Raw genomic sequence first — 18,597 nt, 5'->3', positions numbered from 1 at the left:
GACAAATTTGACAACAGAGAGCAGAGTTTTAACATATAAAACACATAAAACTAGAAAAGCACTTGGAGAGTGCAGACCTCCGCCAAGGCAGATCTGCCCCCCCCCCCCATCACCACCAAAATGTAATAATTTGTTCCTTGTGCCAGTATCAACATTTCCTGAAAATTTCATGAAAATCCGTCCATAACTTTTTGAGTTATCTTGCTAACAAACAAACAGACAAACAAACCCTGGCAAAAACATAACCTCCTTGGCGGAGGTAACAAAAGAAACTATTAATGTATGTTGAACGTTTGTCTTGATGCCTGACTGATGAGAATCTAACCATAACTCCACTCCTAACCCTGACCCTAACTCATCTGGCTCTTCTGTCTCCATTTTCTTTCAAATATAAATCATGCACCCCAAAGGACGCAGCAGCTCCATCTTTTTTTGCGGATTTTGATAAAATGGTGAGTGTGCACATTTAAAGTCTTATCCAACTGTTTGCTTTGACTTTGTTTGCCGTTTATTTGTATTAACTGGAACTTTGCGCATAAATTCACTGATTAAATTTAGATTAATTTGTTTATTCATTTCCTGATCAATTTGACCTTCGAGTTGTCGGGTCGTGGGGGTGGAGCCTATCCCAGTTAGCACTGGGCAAAGACAAGGCTCACCCTGGACATGTGGCCAAATGAACAGACTTTGGAGAAAATATTTCATTTGACACGCATGATTAAGTGTTAGTGGCTGAATGATCTTTGCATTATTTTTCCAGGGTACATCTGCCTTGGTTGTCTTTATCGTTTGTGTCTGTTCTGTGGTTGGTGATAGCAGTTGTAAACATGTATGTGTTTGTGTATTTGTGTTATTGAGCACAGACAGAATAAGGTGGTTTCCATACAGTGTAGTGATGTCGACTGTTCTGTCCACAGTAAGGATACTGGACAGAACAGTGAGTTTTTTTCTCTGGTGTTTCTCTCATCCACACACAAAGAAGGTGGTTCGTCACTAAAACTGACGTTAGAAAACAAGTTAGCCCTAACTCTGACCCTAACCCTAAACAAGTTAGCCATAACCCTAACCCTGACCCTAGCCCTCAGACCTGCAGTTGATGACAGATGGACACATGTACCAGTGTCCTGGTGAAATCTGTACCATATACAGAATAACCCTAACTCTTAAGACTCAAGATGTGATGGACTTAACTTTATGACAGACCGGAACCTCCACAACTACTGAATATAGAATTATGGGACCATCTACATTGTCCACCAGTCACTGGTTGCCTCAGTATTTGGAGTGGTTTGGAGAGTTAGGGTAAGGATTTGGGTTAGTTTAAGGCTCAAAGTTTTGTGCACAGAACCTTTATTTGAATTGAGGTGGAAAATTGATATTTACAAGAATATCCACATGTTCACCGTAATGTAGATAGGACATAATTTGTACATACTCTGCTATGAAAATCATTTACGTAAAATGGAAATTACTAACCAGAAAAATTTTAATAGAATAACATTTAAGCCTTTAAAATGTTTGAACATTTTATGAACTTACTTTTTGAATATTTGGCAAAAGAATGAAGTTAACACGGATTCAAATGAGATCCAAGAACCAACTGAAGAAAAGAGAAGCCTCCAACTCCACCTACTGCTAAGGGGGAGGAGCCTATCGCACCACCTGCCGCTGAGGGGGTGGAGCCTATAGCATCACCTTCCACTGACAAGGTGGACCCTATAGCACCACCTGCCATTGAGGAGGTGGAGCCTATACCACAATCAACTGGAGATGGAGGAGAGGGTTCAGGCAGCCCCAAGGAAGAAAAGCCTGCAGTGAGTGAAAAAGTGAATCCATTGTACTGTTGTCATCACCATCATCATCATCATCATCATCAATTTCATCATCATCAATTTCATCATCATCCAGTGGTGTTCCAGCCATTCACACTGACTTTGGTTTGTTTGGTTGGTTGGCTCAGTTGATAGAGTGGGTCATCCAATAACCGAAGGGTTGGTGGTTTGAATCCCGCTCCGTCCATGTGCTGTTGTGTCCTTGGGCAAGACACTTCACCCTCCTTGCCTCCAGTGCTGCTACTCACACTGGTGTATGAATGTGTATGAATGTTTGGTGGTGGTCGGAGGGGCCACAGGCGTAGATTTTCAGCCACACTTCCGTCAGTCTGCCCCAGGACAGCTGTGGATACAGATGTAGTTTACCACCACCAGAGGGAGAATGTGAGAGCGAATGAATAATGGATCCACCGTACGCGCTTTGACTATGTGTTCATAGAAAAGCGCTATATAAATCTAATCCATTGTTTGTGGAAAGCTGCTGTATGTGTTAATGTTCATTATTTTAGTAGAAAAGGCAAATGTTTCCTTCATTATTATTATTATTTGGGTTAGTGATGAAGAAGCTTTTGCTTTAGACTACTCCTTTTTGAACTAAATGTGGATATTATGTAAGTTCATGTATTTATTCATTGTTGTACATGTTTAAAATAAAGATTTCATTCATTCATTCATTCACCACTTAGCCACAGCCTGACCATAAACAACTGTTAGAATCGTTCCACCACGAGCTATTTAAGGATAACCAACCTTAACCCAAACATTAACCAGTCTAACCCTCTAACACAGGGCTGTCAAACTCATTTCAGTTCAGTTCCACATACAGCCTAATATGATCTAAAGTGGGCCGGACCAGTAAAATAATTTAAATAATAGGATAACTGATAAATAATGTCAACTCCAAATTTTTTTTCTCTGTTTTGAGTGAAAAAAGTCAAATTCCGTAATGAAAAGGTTTACATCTACGAACTGTACTTGGACATACTACAAAATATGAAGTATGTGGAAATGTGCCAATATTCTGCCTGTTACTAAATGTTGTGTGTATTTGTAGATCCACTGTGATCTGTAAGTTATGATGCACATGTATAAATGATAAACTAAGGTGTAATGTTGTTCAAATTGCATTTATTTTTCTCAAGAATTTTCAGGTGAGTCACATTTTCTGTAAAAGGTTAGTCTGTAAATGTAAATATTTTTGTGTAACCTTTTTTTTTTTTTACACTACAACAAAGAAAAAATTGTAGTTTTCATTATTTATAGGTTATTTTGATAATATTTTACTGGTTCTGACCCACTTTAGGTTGAATTGACCTAAAATGATTCAAACATCCTTGATTGTTTATATCATCAGTGTAATTTCTGTATTTCACAAATTCATCCCAGGGGCCAGATTGGACCCTTTGGCGGGCTGGTTTTGGCCCCCGGGCCGCATGTTTGACATCTTTGCTCTAATACTAACCCTACCAACCCTTCCTGTTTAAGGATAACCTCAGCTCTAACCCACCCTAAGCCTGTTCAAGGTTAACCCACCCTTACCCTCTTTAACAATAAACCTAACCCTGTTTAAGGTTAGCCCACTCTAACCTTAACCAATGTTTTGTTTCGTCTAGTCCACAGTGGGGTCTCCAGTTGATGTTGCAGTGTTGGACAGAGCAGACGTCAATGAGGTAAGCATGTTATTACATTCATTACTCTGTCAATTTAAGTTGTGATTGTTCTAATACAGTTTTTCAACCTTGGGGTCGGGACCCCATGTGGGGTCACCTGGAATTCAAAAGGGTTGCCTGAAATTTCTGGTAATTGGAAAAAAAAAGAAAAACCTTACTTATAAAAAATATATGGTGAGTTGACAGAGACAATCCCAGTCCATAAAAGACAAACTGTAAGTCTGAAACTGCAGCACTGTGGTTCTGTTTATCTGTCAAATGTTCATTGTGGTCGGTTTCAGATGCTGCAGCTCTTTCATAATTCATAGTTTGAGTTCTTGTTTGTTCAGTATTAATTGTCCTCCTTGTAAATCACAGCTGGACTGACTGTACATATCCTGACCAAGGAAAATCAAATTCTCACTTTGTGCAGTAATCTACACCTGGATCTACTGCCTCCGCCCATAATAATATACATTATATAGACTAAATGTCCTCTAAAATTAACCTGTATTTGAAACACGGTATAGCAAACTATTACAGGATCAAAAATAAATTAATTTTAGCAAAAAAAAAAAAGGTCTCCATTTTGAATGTCTGGGTCGCCAGAAATTTGTGATATTAAAATGGGGTCAGGAGACAAACAAGGTTGGGAACCACTGGTCTAATAGTCATAGTCAACAGACTAATGAAGCTTATTTATCACATTTTTAGGTCAATGCATAGTTATAATAGTAAATACTTATCTCTAAATCAATACTCCTCTGGATTTCATATATTTCCTGGTTTATTTTAAAGGAATAAACCGAGCATGTTTAATGTCAACAGCTGTGCATTGCCATAAAATGTGGTTTTGTGTTAAATGAAAGACTGCAATGACCAAGTAATTTATGTTGAATCCTAGAATCCTCCTGATGAAGAAGCCAAAACATGTGAGAGTGAAGCAGCTCCGTCAGTACGTATTCATCACACTACTAACGATCAGTCTATAAGAGCAAATGAGTTATTAAAAGAAACTGATCTCAAACAGTCATGAAATCTTTCTAAAATGTCAGAAATCACCCTGGAGGAAGAAAAAAAAAAATCCTGGTTTGCACTTTGCAGCTAGCCACCAGGGGCGCTAGAGCTACCACAGCGTTTGGCCATATATACAGTCTTATATTCATACTGGAAATCAATCAACCCTCACAAATATTTGTTGGTGTTTAATGTGAATATTTGATTTTCATTTAACAGATGTTAATGATGGAAAACTGCTGACTATTAAATACCACATTAAAGGATCAAACAGATGGTCCATGTTTAATTTTATGTATGTTTTGTGTTGCAGGAAACGGTTTCAGCTCCAGATGAAAGAAAAGAGAGTCCAGTGACTGAGACCTCGGTAAATGATACATCCTGATTTATGAATAGCCTTTTTTGTTTTTTCTTTTCTTTCGTTGTTGTTGTTGTTCTGAGCCGTTTTGTTCTACATGTGCTCTAACGAGTATTGTTTCTTATTTATTTATTTATTTATTTATTTCGAACATGCAAAGAAACAAAATAAAAAAAAACAAAATAAAACATTTATATGAACAGAATCTATCTTCAAGCACATACAAGTCTGAATTTTGCATGGTCGAAAAGGATGAGGAAGAAGTATAAACTTATTTACTTTTGCTTTTACTTGTGCTTTTACACCTTTATCACTAACTTTACAAGAATCAAACAATACAGTTTTCTAATTTTAGCATCAAACCACAACAAATACATAATGCAGTGACTGAATTATAAACAACAAAATGTTCATGTTGGTACAGTCATACAAACAGACTCAACAATTCAACAGTTTTCTTCAATAATTACAGCAGATTTATCAATACAACATCATCCATAAACAAACAGGCCTCACTGTCATTATTAAACAGTGTACCTCTCAAGAATCATTTTTTATAACTTTTTTTAAACTGAATTATGTTTGATATTTGTTTTATCTCCACACACAATTTGTTCCACAATTTTACTCCACAGATGCTGATACAGAAACTTTTTAATGTAGTGCGTACTTTATGAATCTTTAAATTAAATTTTCCCTGGAAATCATAGCCTCCCTCTCTTTCACAAAACATTTCTTGAATATTACGCAGCAGTAAGTTATTCTTTGCTTTATACATTATTTGAATAGTTTTGAATTCCACAAGGTCAATGAGTTTTAAAGTTAAGTTTTAGATTTTAAAAATAGTGGATTTGTGTTTCACCAAAACCAACATTGTGAACGATTCTTATTGCTCTTTTTTGCAGTAGAAAAAGTCTTTGTAATGAACTTGTATATGTTTCCCCATTTAGTGACATTTACATACTTATTTGTCCTGGCAGAACCACAGACTGTGGAAGAGTATAGTAGAGAGGAGTAACCCTAGCCCTGTTCCTGTTCCTGTTCCTAACCCTAACCCTTTAGATCTAGGGTACTATTGTGATGATGTGTCTCTTCTAAATATTGTATAAATATGTGTCATAAAGAAAACAGCTGTCTAACCCTTTCATGCATAGTGGTCACTACAGTGGACAGTTCTTCTCCAGCTGTTCTCTTGTATATTCATGGGTTTTGTTGTTTTAGTTCCATATCAGCCAACACAGTGGACGCTCATGCATCATCCCATACACTGCAGTTCATACCATTACTGTAACTTTGCTGTTCTAGATAAACCTGATCTGCACTAACAGGTTTGAGTGTAAATCAAGTGCTTGTTATTGTTATTAAACTGTAATTAACAGGTTGTTTGTTTGTTTGTTTGTTTGTTTGTTTGTTTTTTAAACAAAATGGTTTCTTTTTTGCATATTATCTCCATGAAGTGAGTAATGACCTGTATTAGTGTATGTTAAAATGTGAGAAAACATCAGATTAGCTGCATTAAAAATGTTTTTATTTGATAGTTTTCACACAGTATATCAGTAAATATGTTTCTTTGCTTCAAAAATTAAATGCATGGTGTCCAGCTGATTGGATATTTTTGCAACTCCATGAAAAATAGGTTAATAAAAAATGTCAGTCGCATTGTTTGTTTATGCCTAGAGGAATAAAAACATTCAGGAAAAAAAAACTTAATTAAGGCTCTCATAATTCATGCATGAAAGGGCTAAGGAGTTTCATGTTTTCTAGGAGAAAATGCCGATCCCATCTGTTGTCATTGAGCCGGCATCCAGTAACGAAGGGGACGACGACCGAGACGCTGACATCATCTCTCCGACCGCTGTCAGTGACAACGGGGTTTCAGCCGTGAACCAGACCGTCAAACACATGAGTCCATCTGGTGGAGTTTCAGCACTGCCAGACGACTTCCTGTATAAGGTGTGCTTTTACTGCAGACTCTTCAGCTCTCAGCCAGTCCAGCCTAAGTGGCCCTAACCCTAACCTGTCCTCCTACAGGTTGAGACCATGCATGACTTTGAGGCAGCGAATTCAGATGAGCTGGAACTGAAGCGAGGTGACATCGTGTTGGTTGTTCCTACTGCTTCTGTAGAAGATCAGGTGAGAACGCTTCCCTTGAGTTTTTCAGATTGAGGTTTATTAACGTTGTGTAGATGAACTCCCAGTGTCGCCTTTTACTGAAGGTTACAGTACTTTAACAGTTTCCTCGGAGTTCTGGACGTAGGAAACTACCACTCACGTCTCGTACAGAGTCTACATCACAGGTGTCAAACATGCGGCCTGGGGGCCAAATCCGGCCTGCCAGAGTCCAGTCCAGCCCATGGGATGAATTTGTGAAATGCAAAAATTACACTAAGATGTTAACAATCCTTTTAGTTCAGGTTCCACATTCAGACCAAGGGACTCTATGCACAGCCCCACTACTTGCTGAATTTCAGGTGGCTCCTTTATTTCCTGTCTTTCATTATTGGACACACTGAATAATTGAGGTGTGCCTGCTACTTCTTATTGTGACTACTGATTAATTAGGCACACCTGGATTAATCAGTGTGTCCAATAATGAAAGACAGGAAATAAGGAGCCACCTGAAAGCCACGGAAGTAGTGGGGCTGTGCATAGAGTCCTTTCAATCTCCAGTGGGTCAGAACCAGTCAAATACTATCATGATAACATATAAAAAAATGACAACTCCAATTTTTTCTCTTTGTAAATGTATATATTTTTGTTTTTACACTAAAACAAAGCATAATTTCACAAAAAATCTGAATAACCTGAACAAATATGAACAACCTGAAATGTCTTAAGAGAGGTAGGTACAATTTTAACAATATTCTGTCTGTTAAGACATGTTTTGTGTGTTTGTAGATCCACTGTGATCTGTAAGTTCTAATGTAGATGTGTAAATGATAAACTGAGGCGGAATATTGTTACAATTACACTTATTTTTTCAGTTTGTTCATGTTATTCACATCTTTTCTGGATGTAAACCTTTTCATAATGTAAATTTACTTTTTTCACTCTAAAACAGAGAAGAGTTTGGAGTTGACATTAATAATATATATTATTAGGTTATTATTATTATTTTTTGTCATTTAAGTTTTTATTGAAACTTTTTATACATATTTGACAAAACAATAAAAATGAAAAACGAACAAATCAACATTGCTTGGGTACATTATACCTATTTCAACACATTTTTATCCAGTCTTTCCATCATTCTTTGCTCTGTAAACAGTCCATTTATTCCACTTTTTGTCCATTTGTGCTTCCTGTTGTCGCACTCTATGAGTCACCCTTTCCATTCCATCAATGATTTCAATCCACTGGTCCTTTGTTGGTGTCCCCAGTTCCTTGTAATAGCTTTTCTGCAAGCCACGGAAAGTATCTTAACCAAGTGTATGTCATTTCCCACTACATTTCCATCAGAATTTAGGTAATTGTTTTATTGGTTTGGTCCACTTCAGATCAAATTTAGCTGAATGTGGAACTGAACTAACATGACTCTGACACTCCTGGTCTACAGGGGTTGGACAAAATAATGGAAACCCTTCTATGATGCCACAATGTTAGGTGTTTCCATTATTTTGTCCAACCCCTGTACATTATAAGGGTTAGACCATGAACCCTGACCCTAACCCTACATTCAGGGTTTAGACTAGTGTTTCTCAACAGAGGCGGTACCAACCCCCAGGGGGCATGGGACATCTTCAGGGGTGTTTGGAAGGAGAAAACTGAGAGGGGGGCGCTCAGGCACAAATCGGGGGTGTTAGTCACTGTTGTACATTACATACAAAAAGAGGATTATATCAACATCCTGGATAACAACGTGAAAGTGCTGAGAAACTCCAGACTGGTCCTGACTGGACATCCCAGCAGAACACTGACCACCCAAGCATATCACCAAAGTAGTGCAGCAGTGGTTCAAGGACATGACCCAGTCCAAGTCCAGACCTAAATCATATAGAGAATCTGTGGATGGAGCTGAAGACCACAGTGATGGGTTGGAGACTATCCAACTGGACCCAACTGGAGGCTTTGGACCAGGAATGGACCACCATCCCACAGGAGACAGAAGACAGTCTGTGGACACTAACAGAAAAGTGGACCACCCTAACCCTTATAATGTAGACTGTGTACCGGAGGGTTACGGTTAGGGTTCATGGTCTAACCCAGGGGTGTTCAACCTGCGGCTCCGGAGCCTCATGCGTCTCTTCATCCTCCTTGTAGTGGCTCCTCCCTTTACTGTGGTCAAACCAGCCGCTAGTGTTTTTCTTGTGCACTACTCATTCGACAGTTATGTAGATGAGCTGCATGGAGCGAATGTGCCTTCAACAACATAAGTAAGGGCTCATTTATGCTCTACATTAAAGACACAGGCGGACGGACGGAGGGTTCTGTCTGTCCTTTGTATTTTACTCACGGAATTCTGTCCGTTTTCCGGGAGCTTGTGGATGTGAACCCAGACGGAGAATATGGAGCAGTACAGCTGGGAACTGTGGAGGAAGTGTTGAGTTTGGAAGAGAATCCTTTCCATAAATAGCGATACTTTTCATAGAGCGACTGTATGAGTATGAGTACTGTGTACTTTTAGGGTAATCCTACAACAGATTCCCTTCCAAGATACAAAAGTGTTCGTTTTTTCGTCTGAAATTGGCTTTAAGACTAAATTCAATGATGAATAAAATTAATTTTTCCAATAAGTACCTTGTGAATTTGGTGTTTTTGGTATTAGTACTTCATATACTATTTGCACAAATACTATGAACTACTTTTACTGTGTACTTTTAGAGTAATCATACTCCAGAATCCATTCCACACTGCACTTCTGTTTGTTGTATTCAGTGTTTGTAACAGCTAAAATGTAAAAAAAAGATGAAAACTTCTAAAAGTTTTTAAGCTCTGTTATTTTTTGTGGCTCCAAACTATTTTTTTTTGGCAGAAGAGGGAGCAAAATGGCTCTGACTGATAATAAAGGTTGCAGACCCCTGGTCTAACCCTTATTATGTAGACTGTACCAGAGGGTTAGGGTCAATTCTGATGTATTAAAATTAGGGCTGGGCAAGTTAACGCGTTATTACCGCATTAACGCATTCATTAAATAACGCTGACAATTTTTAAAAAATCTCCCGTTAATGCCGTTCTGCCTTTCAAGCAACTCTTTGTTCCTTTATACATACGGACTGTTATTTTGAAACTCATGCTTTTATTTTGGTGCTCCACACGCACTAGAACCAAGCACTGGTGCTGGTGTAGCTGAGAGGAGAAAAGCCAGCGAACTTTCCGAGAAATGCTGAATCAAATTTGTGTAACTCCTGCAAAAGCATTGCCTGTATGTGTCAATCATTCTGTTGTTTGCTAAATAATTTCACATGCAAACGTGCCGTTAGAAACATGTTTATGACGTTATTTTGGATGTGTTTATTGCAATGTTTAACACGTTTAAGTTAATTCGTTTATGCTAGTAGTCGGAGATGGGTTGCTAATTCTTTATCCAGGCTCATGTTAAGTTTATGTAAATTCATTGGTTGTGTTTAGGTATAATATGCCAGCCTTTGAACTAACCTTTACTTATTTACGATGTGATTAGCTCAATGCTAACTTGAATGGGAAAATCCATAGACACGCTAACGATTAGCATTTATAGATCAATTTAAAATTTACGTCTTTTATCCAGCAACAAAGGTTCACATCAGATATTTTATACTATTCATTCTGACAACAACTGAACATAAAATACTCACAGGCAAACGTTTTTGGGGCCATACAAACAGAGTGAAAGAAACGTGTCTGTTAGTTCCTTCTTATGTCCGAACTGACTACGGTAACACCGAAAGGACAAAACATATGTTAGTGCAAGTTATTCTGACCACTAGAGGGCCCCCTTTGTATGCTTTTAACAACTGAACATCACATATTATGGGCTTATTAGTATTAGTACTTATTAGTGGGCTTAAGACTCCTGTCAATCACTCACAAGTGGAAATAAACTGGTGTGGACATAAACATGGAGAAAAGTAGCGGTCTTTTACATGGACATTTTCATTTTAAATGTCTTCAGATGGTGGGGTTGAGAAGTCCAAAGTTGTTTGGAAGCGTTGACATGTGGAATTATTTTTTATCACTGGAGTACTTCAAGTCTGAAATATCACTTAAAGGCAATTCACGCTGTTGATGCCAGCACACCCCCCCCCCATAACTATGCAGTTAATCGCGATTAATCCCAGAAATCCATGCGATTAAAAATTTTAATCGCTGCCCAGCACTAATTAAAATGTCATTGACATTAACATCATGAATTCTAAGATTGTACGTATGAATGTCACTGTGTTTGTTACAGGACGCTGGCTGGCTAACAGGGATCAAAGAAAGCGACTGGTCAACAATGGGCGTGGGTGCACAAAGAGGACTGTTTCCAGAGAACTTTACCCAGCGTTTGGAGTAAAGCAGAGCTGCTTTAGCTGCTGTAAAACAACATCAGGAAGTGTCAGTGTGTAGGTAAACCAGTCAGCATGTAGCGCCCCCTTCCTGAAAGAAACCAACGAGCTGCAGCAGCTGAGCTCTGGCGACGCACTGCAAAGTTCAACATTTACAGAGGCGGAAATGTTGGTCTTAAAAACAACTGGTAATAAATAAGCATGATGTGATACTATGTTGTACCCTTACCAAAACTGTGTGAGTGTTGTTTTTTTTTTCTTTTTTACAAATCAAATAACACTGTAAGGCTATCTGGAATCCTGCTGTGACTACATATGAACACTTCCAACGCATCAATCTGAAAAGGACACACCTGTACCATTGCACCAGCTGTTGTATTGGTTTTCTTGCTCTGCTGTTCAGTATACCAGAGTTTGTGATGCTGTGATGTATTTCAATGTTTCTGAGTGATGAAACTATTAAGTTTGTCATTACTGGTCACCTTTGTTCACTTGTTCCCCAGTTTGTATGGTATCATGGCTGAATGTTTGGTTGTGATCATTTGTCTAATTACTAAAGGGAATGGAGACTTTTACTGTGTGTTTTTGCCAAATTAATTGTCATATTAGTACTGGCATCTTTATGGTCATCCAGCATGAAAAATGTTAGTCTCAGACCCATGACCTAAACTATTGTAAAGAGGATCAATTATATTCATATCAGCCATATTATTATTCATGTTGGGTTCAAAGAAGGCAGTTTTTAACAAATACAATATGCAATCTTTGTTGTGGGTCTGTGTATGGAAGGGTTCAGGTTGACACTAACACTTAAGGTTTGGGTTAACCCTAACCCTGAGTGTTGATAAAGATGAGTTCACTCCCTTTGATGGACACATTATTCCACGGTGTACATGTTCATGTGATATAGATACTACAGTCCTTTATGTGAAGATGAGTAAGTTATAATAAAAAAATTATAAGTACAATCTAATTTTTGGATCGTTATGAGTTTTATTGAAACTTACTGCATTAGTGCAGGTTAACCCTTATGTCCTCCTCAAATTTATTAAACTCTGGTCACCCAAAAATGTACACACACACAAAAATGACTATAAAATCATCATATGCCAACATTTTTATTTTGCTTTTTTTTTTTTTTTTTTTAAATCTCTTAAACAACTTTCCGCTGCTCAAAACTACCAAACATTCAACAGTTTTCAGGATTTTAATCCGTTAAATGTGAGTTTAATCATTTGAATTCTAAGTGAGTTATTACAGAAAAACACAAAAAATGGAATATTTTCCATAAAATAATAGTAGGTGGATGAAACATTGATGGTTATTAGAGTGGATAGGTCAAAGATTAGCAAAAATTGATTTGATGTCATAATATTTTTTTCTGTTGTGTCACATACTCTCTCTGGTCACCCCCATTGACCTCTATTATAACCCCCCCTTTTTTTTTCTTTTTTTTTTTTTTTTTTATCTCGCTACCGTTACAATTTAGAAACATAAAAACTCTAAAGTGAACATTTTATTTAAAAGAAAACTAGTGATATTTGACATTTTAACTATATTTCAGCAGTTTAAACTATTTTCTATTGTAGGCAGATGGGGGGGGGGGGGGGTATGCAGGTCCGCTGTGTAACAGTCCAGCCTGTCTCACCTCTGTTCCTCCTTTGGTTTGGATGTGGAACTCAGTCAGTGGTGGAAAAAAGGTGGGATCACCATCTCACCTGTTTTCAGGATCTGTGTAAAAGAGGCTAATGACAATAGAGCACATTTTCAGTTGTAACTAAGTACTCATATAAGTACTCAGTATCGGCATGTACTCAAATGTAAGTACTTGTACTCAGTCTGGAAAGAAGTGGTATGGGTGCATCCCTGATCCAAACACCACTGACATTCATAAACCTCTGCCAACAAACACTGTTCCATCCCTACACTCAGAGCACTTTCAGTTATACCCCCCCCCCCCCCACACACACACACACACACACACTACTACTCTATGAAAGCATTATCTATCTATCTATCTATCTATCTATCTATCTATCATCTATCTATCTATCTATCTATCTATCTATCTATCTATCTATCTATCTATCTATCTATCCTATCTATCTATCATCTATCCATCCATCCATCCATCCATCCATCCTTCCTTCCTTCCTTCCTTCCTTCCTTCTGCCTCCTCCCTCCCCTCCCTCCCCCACACCTCTCCTTTTCCAATACTAGTCCACATGTCCACACCTTTATTGGACAAACTGTCCATTTCTGCTCTTTTGTCCATGACACAGACTGTATTTACCAGCGAATATTCAGATGAAGTTTGTTCAATAAATGTCGACTTATTGATCTTAAAAGTCCCTCCATATTATTTTAACATCTTCACTTGTATTTACTTGTAAAATAATTGAACGAGCTGAATTAATAACATCATCATTTTCCACATCCTTGATTTGTGTCAAACTAAACTCAGATCATAATATGATATGAAATCCATCCACTGTCATATTCAATTAAATCAAACATCAGTGTTTATGATCCGCGTTTTAATGGATTTATAGATTAATCAGTGTTTACATTTGTTTTTTCAGAAGGTTGGGAAATAACTCCATTTGGCTTTTTCCCCCCCAAATTGAAGTTTAATGGACTTTTTAATGTCATGAATTTGTTGTGTTTAAATAATTGATCACTAATACAAACCTTATTCATTGTTTTTATTGTTTGCATATTTCCAACCTCTATGTTTAAAGTTGTAGTTTTTCCTTTAGACTTCTACTGTCACTGATTGGTCCTGTGCTGCTGTCCTCTACTCTCCTCTAGTGGATACAACAACAAACTGCAGCTCAGTGTTTGATTCTTCATGGAACTGATCAAACCTGTTAAAGCTGGAATGAATACACACAACACACAGACTTTTATAGAACTGTTGAATGGACATGAATCAGGAGGCGTAAATACAAGTCATAATAATAATGAACAGAGTCAAAGGAGCATATATGGATCCATGGAGCATTAAAGATGGAAAACCTTCCAAACCTGCATGGATTCAACTTGGACTGAGTATTAAAGGAACTGAATCACTGATCCATGTGGTAAATGTGTCCAGTCAGTAAGAGGAGGCTGTGAATATACGCCCAAAAAACACCATATCTACATTCAACCATCCATTCAAATCAGTGGCGCTGCTCATCTTTCAGACAGGGGAGGCTCATTGTCGGCTTACATAAAAAAAAGTCAAGTTATTTAAACATAAATTCGTCCCTCCGTTCCTTTTTAAGAAAATGGTCAGTGACCTTCGTACCAGCTGAACAAGAAAACGTTGAAATTACGTTAAATGGAAACAAGGACACAATGAGTGTGTTTTATTTACAGTGCAAGAAATGAACAAGTAATTTCGTAGTGGTTTCTCTCTCCATTTCACAGCAGAATGTGCGACAGTATTAAACTTAACTCTTTTAAGTGAAGGAGTAGATCTCAAAGAGCTGTCAGTCAAATGGGATTCAGCCTTTTGATTGATCTTCCAATCAGCACGTGGAAGCCCAGCGTCCAGCCCAGCCGAGCTCCGCCCAGCTCCATTCACCTCCAGAGACGCCAAGCGTCCAGGGGCGGGACAACATCGTGGCATTTATCCAATTACCATCCAGTTTTGAGGCAATGAAAAAACTGTTCCACTCAGTCCCATTGAAGTGCATGGACGCTGAGCGTCTACGGGCAAATGCACTGAGCAGAGATTGAATGAGAAAATGAGACACGAGAATGGAGGAGAAGTGAACAACATCGAGCCCATTGGTTTGTGATAAAGCTGATTCTGAATGAACTCGTCTGTGAGATTGTAGCACAGCCACAGAATGTGTGTACAGAATGTTTTGTTTCATCAACTTATATCCCTGGTATATCTGTATGACCTGTTATTCTGAAGGGGTGTGTCCAAGTGCACGCGGACCAGAACGCTCATTAGGAGGGTGGTGCAGGTGTGTTGGGGGAAAAGACAAACAGAACACACTCCAGGTGTCTGCATGAGAGTCGAGCTATCGGTTCCAGTTTCTGTTAAAATTAAAAAAGAAAACTCTAGGACCACCGGGAAGAAGCCTGCGGTGAGACCTTTTAATAGACCACGTACATTAACTGCTGTAACGAAAAGAGCAGTGACGTCCGGCCGTGTCTGGGAAACTTTTCGTTTGGATTATTTTCATTGCCTTGGATTACTGGACTGTGAGGTATTTATCAGTGGATTACCAATTTTCCTTTGGATTGTTCAGTCCGACAACGAGGATAAAGAACTGTGGCCACTGTGATCAGCAACAGGTTTGAACAGAGACTAATGGTTTTTTTTTGTTTATTTTAACTTAGAGCTTCACTGTTGAACCATCAACATTAGAACAAGTGGTTCCAGGCACAACAAACCCCGCCCCTCACATGTATTGTAGCTTATTTTGGCATCGATCCAGCTGATGTCATCCCGTCTATGTGTGTGCTGATATCAGCATATCAACTGCCCCTATATATGTGGCAAGTTTAAAGTAAATTGAAACAAAATTGACATTTTTATTTAGATATTTTAAATTTCACCGATTATATGGAAATGGGAGAAAAAAAAAAAAATTTAAAGATTCCTAAAAAAATTTAAACTTTGAGCTACTTTTCCCAAAATGTACTGATATCTATTTTGGGTCACTGGCAATCTATAAACCCAGTTTGGTCTGAATTCAACCAATAGTGTTGCTGCTAGCAGGGGTGTCAAACTCAGATCCTCAAGGGCCGGTATCCTGCATGTTTTCGATGTTTCCCTCTTCCAAACACCTGATTCAAATGATAAGCCTATCATCCAACTCTGCAGAAGCCTGATAATGTCCGTCAGGTGTGCTGGAAGAGGGAAACATCTAAAACATGCAGGTTACCGGCCCTCGAGGACCGGCGTTTGACACCTGTGTGCTAGAGTGTAAACAAACAACATACAAAGAAACAAACCAAACCAAAAAATACCCCTTGCCTCCGGCGGGGTTAATACATTATAATTATTGGACCACTTTACATGTTATAGATGAAAACAGAGCCAAGTCAAATATAGAAAGAGTCTTTCCTCTGTAAGTCATAAAAACACAACGTTTTATCAATTTATCCACTGATTTGTTTTCAGTTTTAAAAACTAGTTCTCTGTATTGATTAAAGGGTACTTTCTTTCACTGCAAATCATTAAACAGTGTTTTACTGAACTGATGTATCTCACGTTATTTTGTAACCTTAAATTACATATCTTTCCTTAAATGCCCCTTTGTTCGCCTTCGTTCGTCTTTTTTCCCTACGCACCCTGAACGCCTCACAGGTCTAGGAGAAGAAACCCCGTGTGATTTAAAACCATATTTCTGTTTAATAAAGACACATGGAAATGAAGAAACCGACTGACAGAGATAAATCATGAAACTTTTTGACAACTTGAAGCAACAACATATAGATTTTACTGGACAAAATGTTGTGAATTGTTCAGTAAGTACGTGAATCTGCTCTGTTCACCGACTGAATATCCTGGTAAATTAGCAGCGCTCTTAGCTTAGCTTAGCTTAGCTTAGTTTAGGCGATTTATCCTGGTTAATAGATTTATTAGGTAAATGTAGAATGTAAGATGGCATATGAAAGTCGATATGTCCAAAAACAGTCATGATATGAAAGTTGTTGTGATATTAAGAAGTTAAAACGTTTCAAATGAGTTGAGTTGTGGAGCTAAACTAAGATGGCGCCGTTTTTTTTTTTTTTTTTTAATCTTTTATTTCAGGGATTACAGATAACAAAGCTCAAACATACAATCAACAAGGCCAAAAGAATTTACAACAATCTAAACATACAAACAAAAAACAAACATACAAAGGGATTCATAGACATTCGTTCTCCAAGAGTTCCTCAATAGTTTGTCAGTCTTATCACATTAGTTTAATACTGCATATGAACATGGCGCTGTGTGTTCTACTGCTGTGGATGTGTTGACACAAGACTGACATGTATTCAACCAGTTTGACTTAAAGGAAACAGTGTTAAATGGTTTCAGGTGCTTTTGTCAGGTACTGTACTACTAAAGAAGATATTCTTAGAATGTACTGTTTTATTTTTTTACACTGGATGATGCATAGTGTTAAATGTATGTTATAAGGACTGTGTTAGTAATCGCCTGTCCACTTGTGTTCAAGCTGTTATTTTTGTTATTTTCTGTAGATTTCCTTCTATGGACAGAACTGCTGCCTTCCTCTGGGACACTGTGGTGAGGACATACCAGGATGTCCATCTTTTCCATGGAGAGTGATAGGATCTTGATCAGTGGAACTTGGAAGAACTCAGATTTGTAAGTTTAAAGCTGAATGTCAGACACTGGGACACACTAAACTCATGAACATTGAAGGTGAACCTTAGACTGGGTTAGGGTCAGACATGTCCAGGGTGTACCCCGGTTTCGCCCATAAGTAGCTGGGATAGGCTCCAAGTGATCCCTGTGACCCTAGTGAGGATAAAGCGGGTTCAGAAATGAATGAATGAATGAATGTTTTGTGTTCAGTGTTGTACTGTTGTCAGGACGAGCATAGGGACAGTTGTCTGAGTCATTCATAAGTATTCTTAAAGTACATTTCCATATGGTTTTGAGTCCTTTGTAAGTGTGTGTTCTTTGTGTGTGTTGGAGGTCTTATTAGCTCCTCTGTAGAGTTTCTGTTAAGAGTCTATTAATGGAACCCAAGATGTAGATAGTGTTTTTTCTACAGTGGTCATTGACATTCACAAGGCTCATAAATGTAGTTCATGTATATCTGAACAGGCCATAGTCAACTTTATTCATCTAAAATGTCCTTTTTAATCTGGGGTTGGTGAAAATACTGAGGAGACAGTATCTGAAAACCAGGATCCACAGGAGCAGATGAGTAAAACACTTCAAACCCTGACTGTATTTAGGACACAACTGGTCTATGGGGCTGAGAAAAGCTGGTTTGTCTTCTGTGTCGGAACAAACACAGCAGCTCCACTCTGTCCTTACATGACCTGGACTCCTCCCCTATAGATCTGACAGTTCACAGGTGGGCGGAGCCAACAGGAGGCGGCTCCAGACAGCAGACAGGAAACACTGAACAGGCTGAACAGATCAGAGCTCAAACTGCTTTCACTCAAAGTGAAACTGAACCAGTTGTGGCGACACAAAGCAGAAATGGAGCAGAAAGGAGTTCAGCTGAATCAGAAAACATTTTCCTGTTCCATCTGTTTGGCTCTATTGAAGGATCCGGTGACTATTCCCTGTGGACACAGCTACT

General features: G+C 38.3%; 1 protein-coding gene across 2 annotated transcripts; it reads left to right on the top strand.

Moving 5' to 3' along the window:
- The first annotated feature begins 316 nt into the window (after window positions 1-316).
- LOC115437233 (amphiphysin-like) lies at window positions 317-12,296 on the top strand. 2 transcript variants are annotated; one of them, XM_030160458.1, is made up of 7 exons: window positions 319-452; window positions 3,446-3,502; window positions 4,386-4,436; window positions 4,812-4,865; window positions 6,621-6,809; window positions 6,888-6,989; window positions 11,227-12,296. In XM_030160458.1, the coding sequence occupies exons 1-7, from the start codon at window positions 450-452 to the stop codon at window positions 11,329-11,331; spliced, it is 561 nt and encodes a 186-aa protein (XP_030016318.1). In that variant the 5' UTR covers window positions 319-449; the 3' UTR covers window positions 11,332-12,296. The 2 variants fall into 2 exon arrangements, with proteins under 2 accessions (XP_030016319.1, XP_030016318.1); XM_030160459.1 differs by lacking the exon at window positions 4,386-4,436 and having other exon boundaries at window positions 317-452.
- Window positions 12,297-18,597: the final 6,301 nt, after the last annotated feature.

This window comes from Sphaeramia orbicularis, chromosome 17 (genome assembly GCF_902148855.1).
Source record: "Sphaeramia orbicularis chromosome 17, fSphaOr1.1, whole genome shotgun sequence".
In the NCBI taxonomy this organism is placed as follows: Eukaryota; Metazoa; Chordata; class Actinopteri; order Kurtiformes; family Apogonidae; genus Sphaeramia; species Sphaeramia orbicularis.
Note: the sequence above shows the minus strand (reverse complement) of the source record. Positions and strands in the feature narration are given on the sequence as shown.

Bases quoted from the DNA above. Each gene is read 5' to 3' on its own strand.
- LOC115437233 (XM_030160458.1), top strand. The intron at 4,437-4,811 runs GTACGTATTCAT...TTTGTGTTGCAG, and splicing joins AGAGTGAAGCAGCTCCGTCA to GAAACGGTTTCAGCTCCAGA. The intron at 6,990-11,226 runs GTGAGAACGCTT...TGTTTGTTACAG, and splicing joins CTGCTTCTGTAGAAGATCAG to GACGCTGGCTGGCTAACAGG.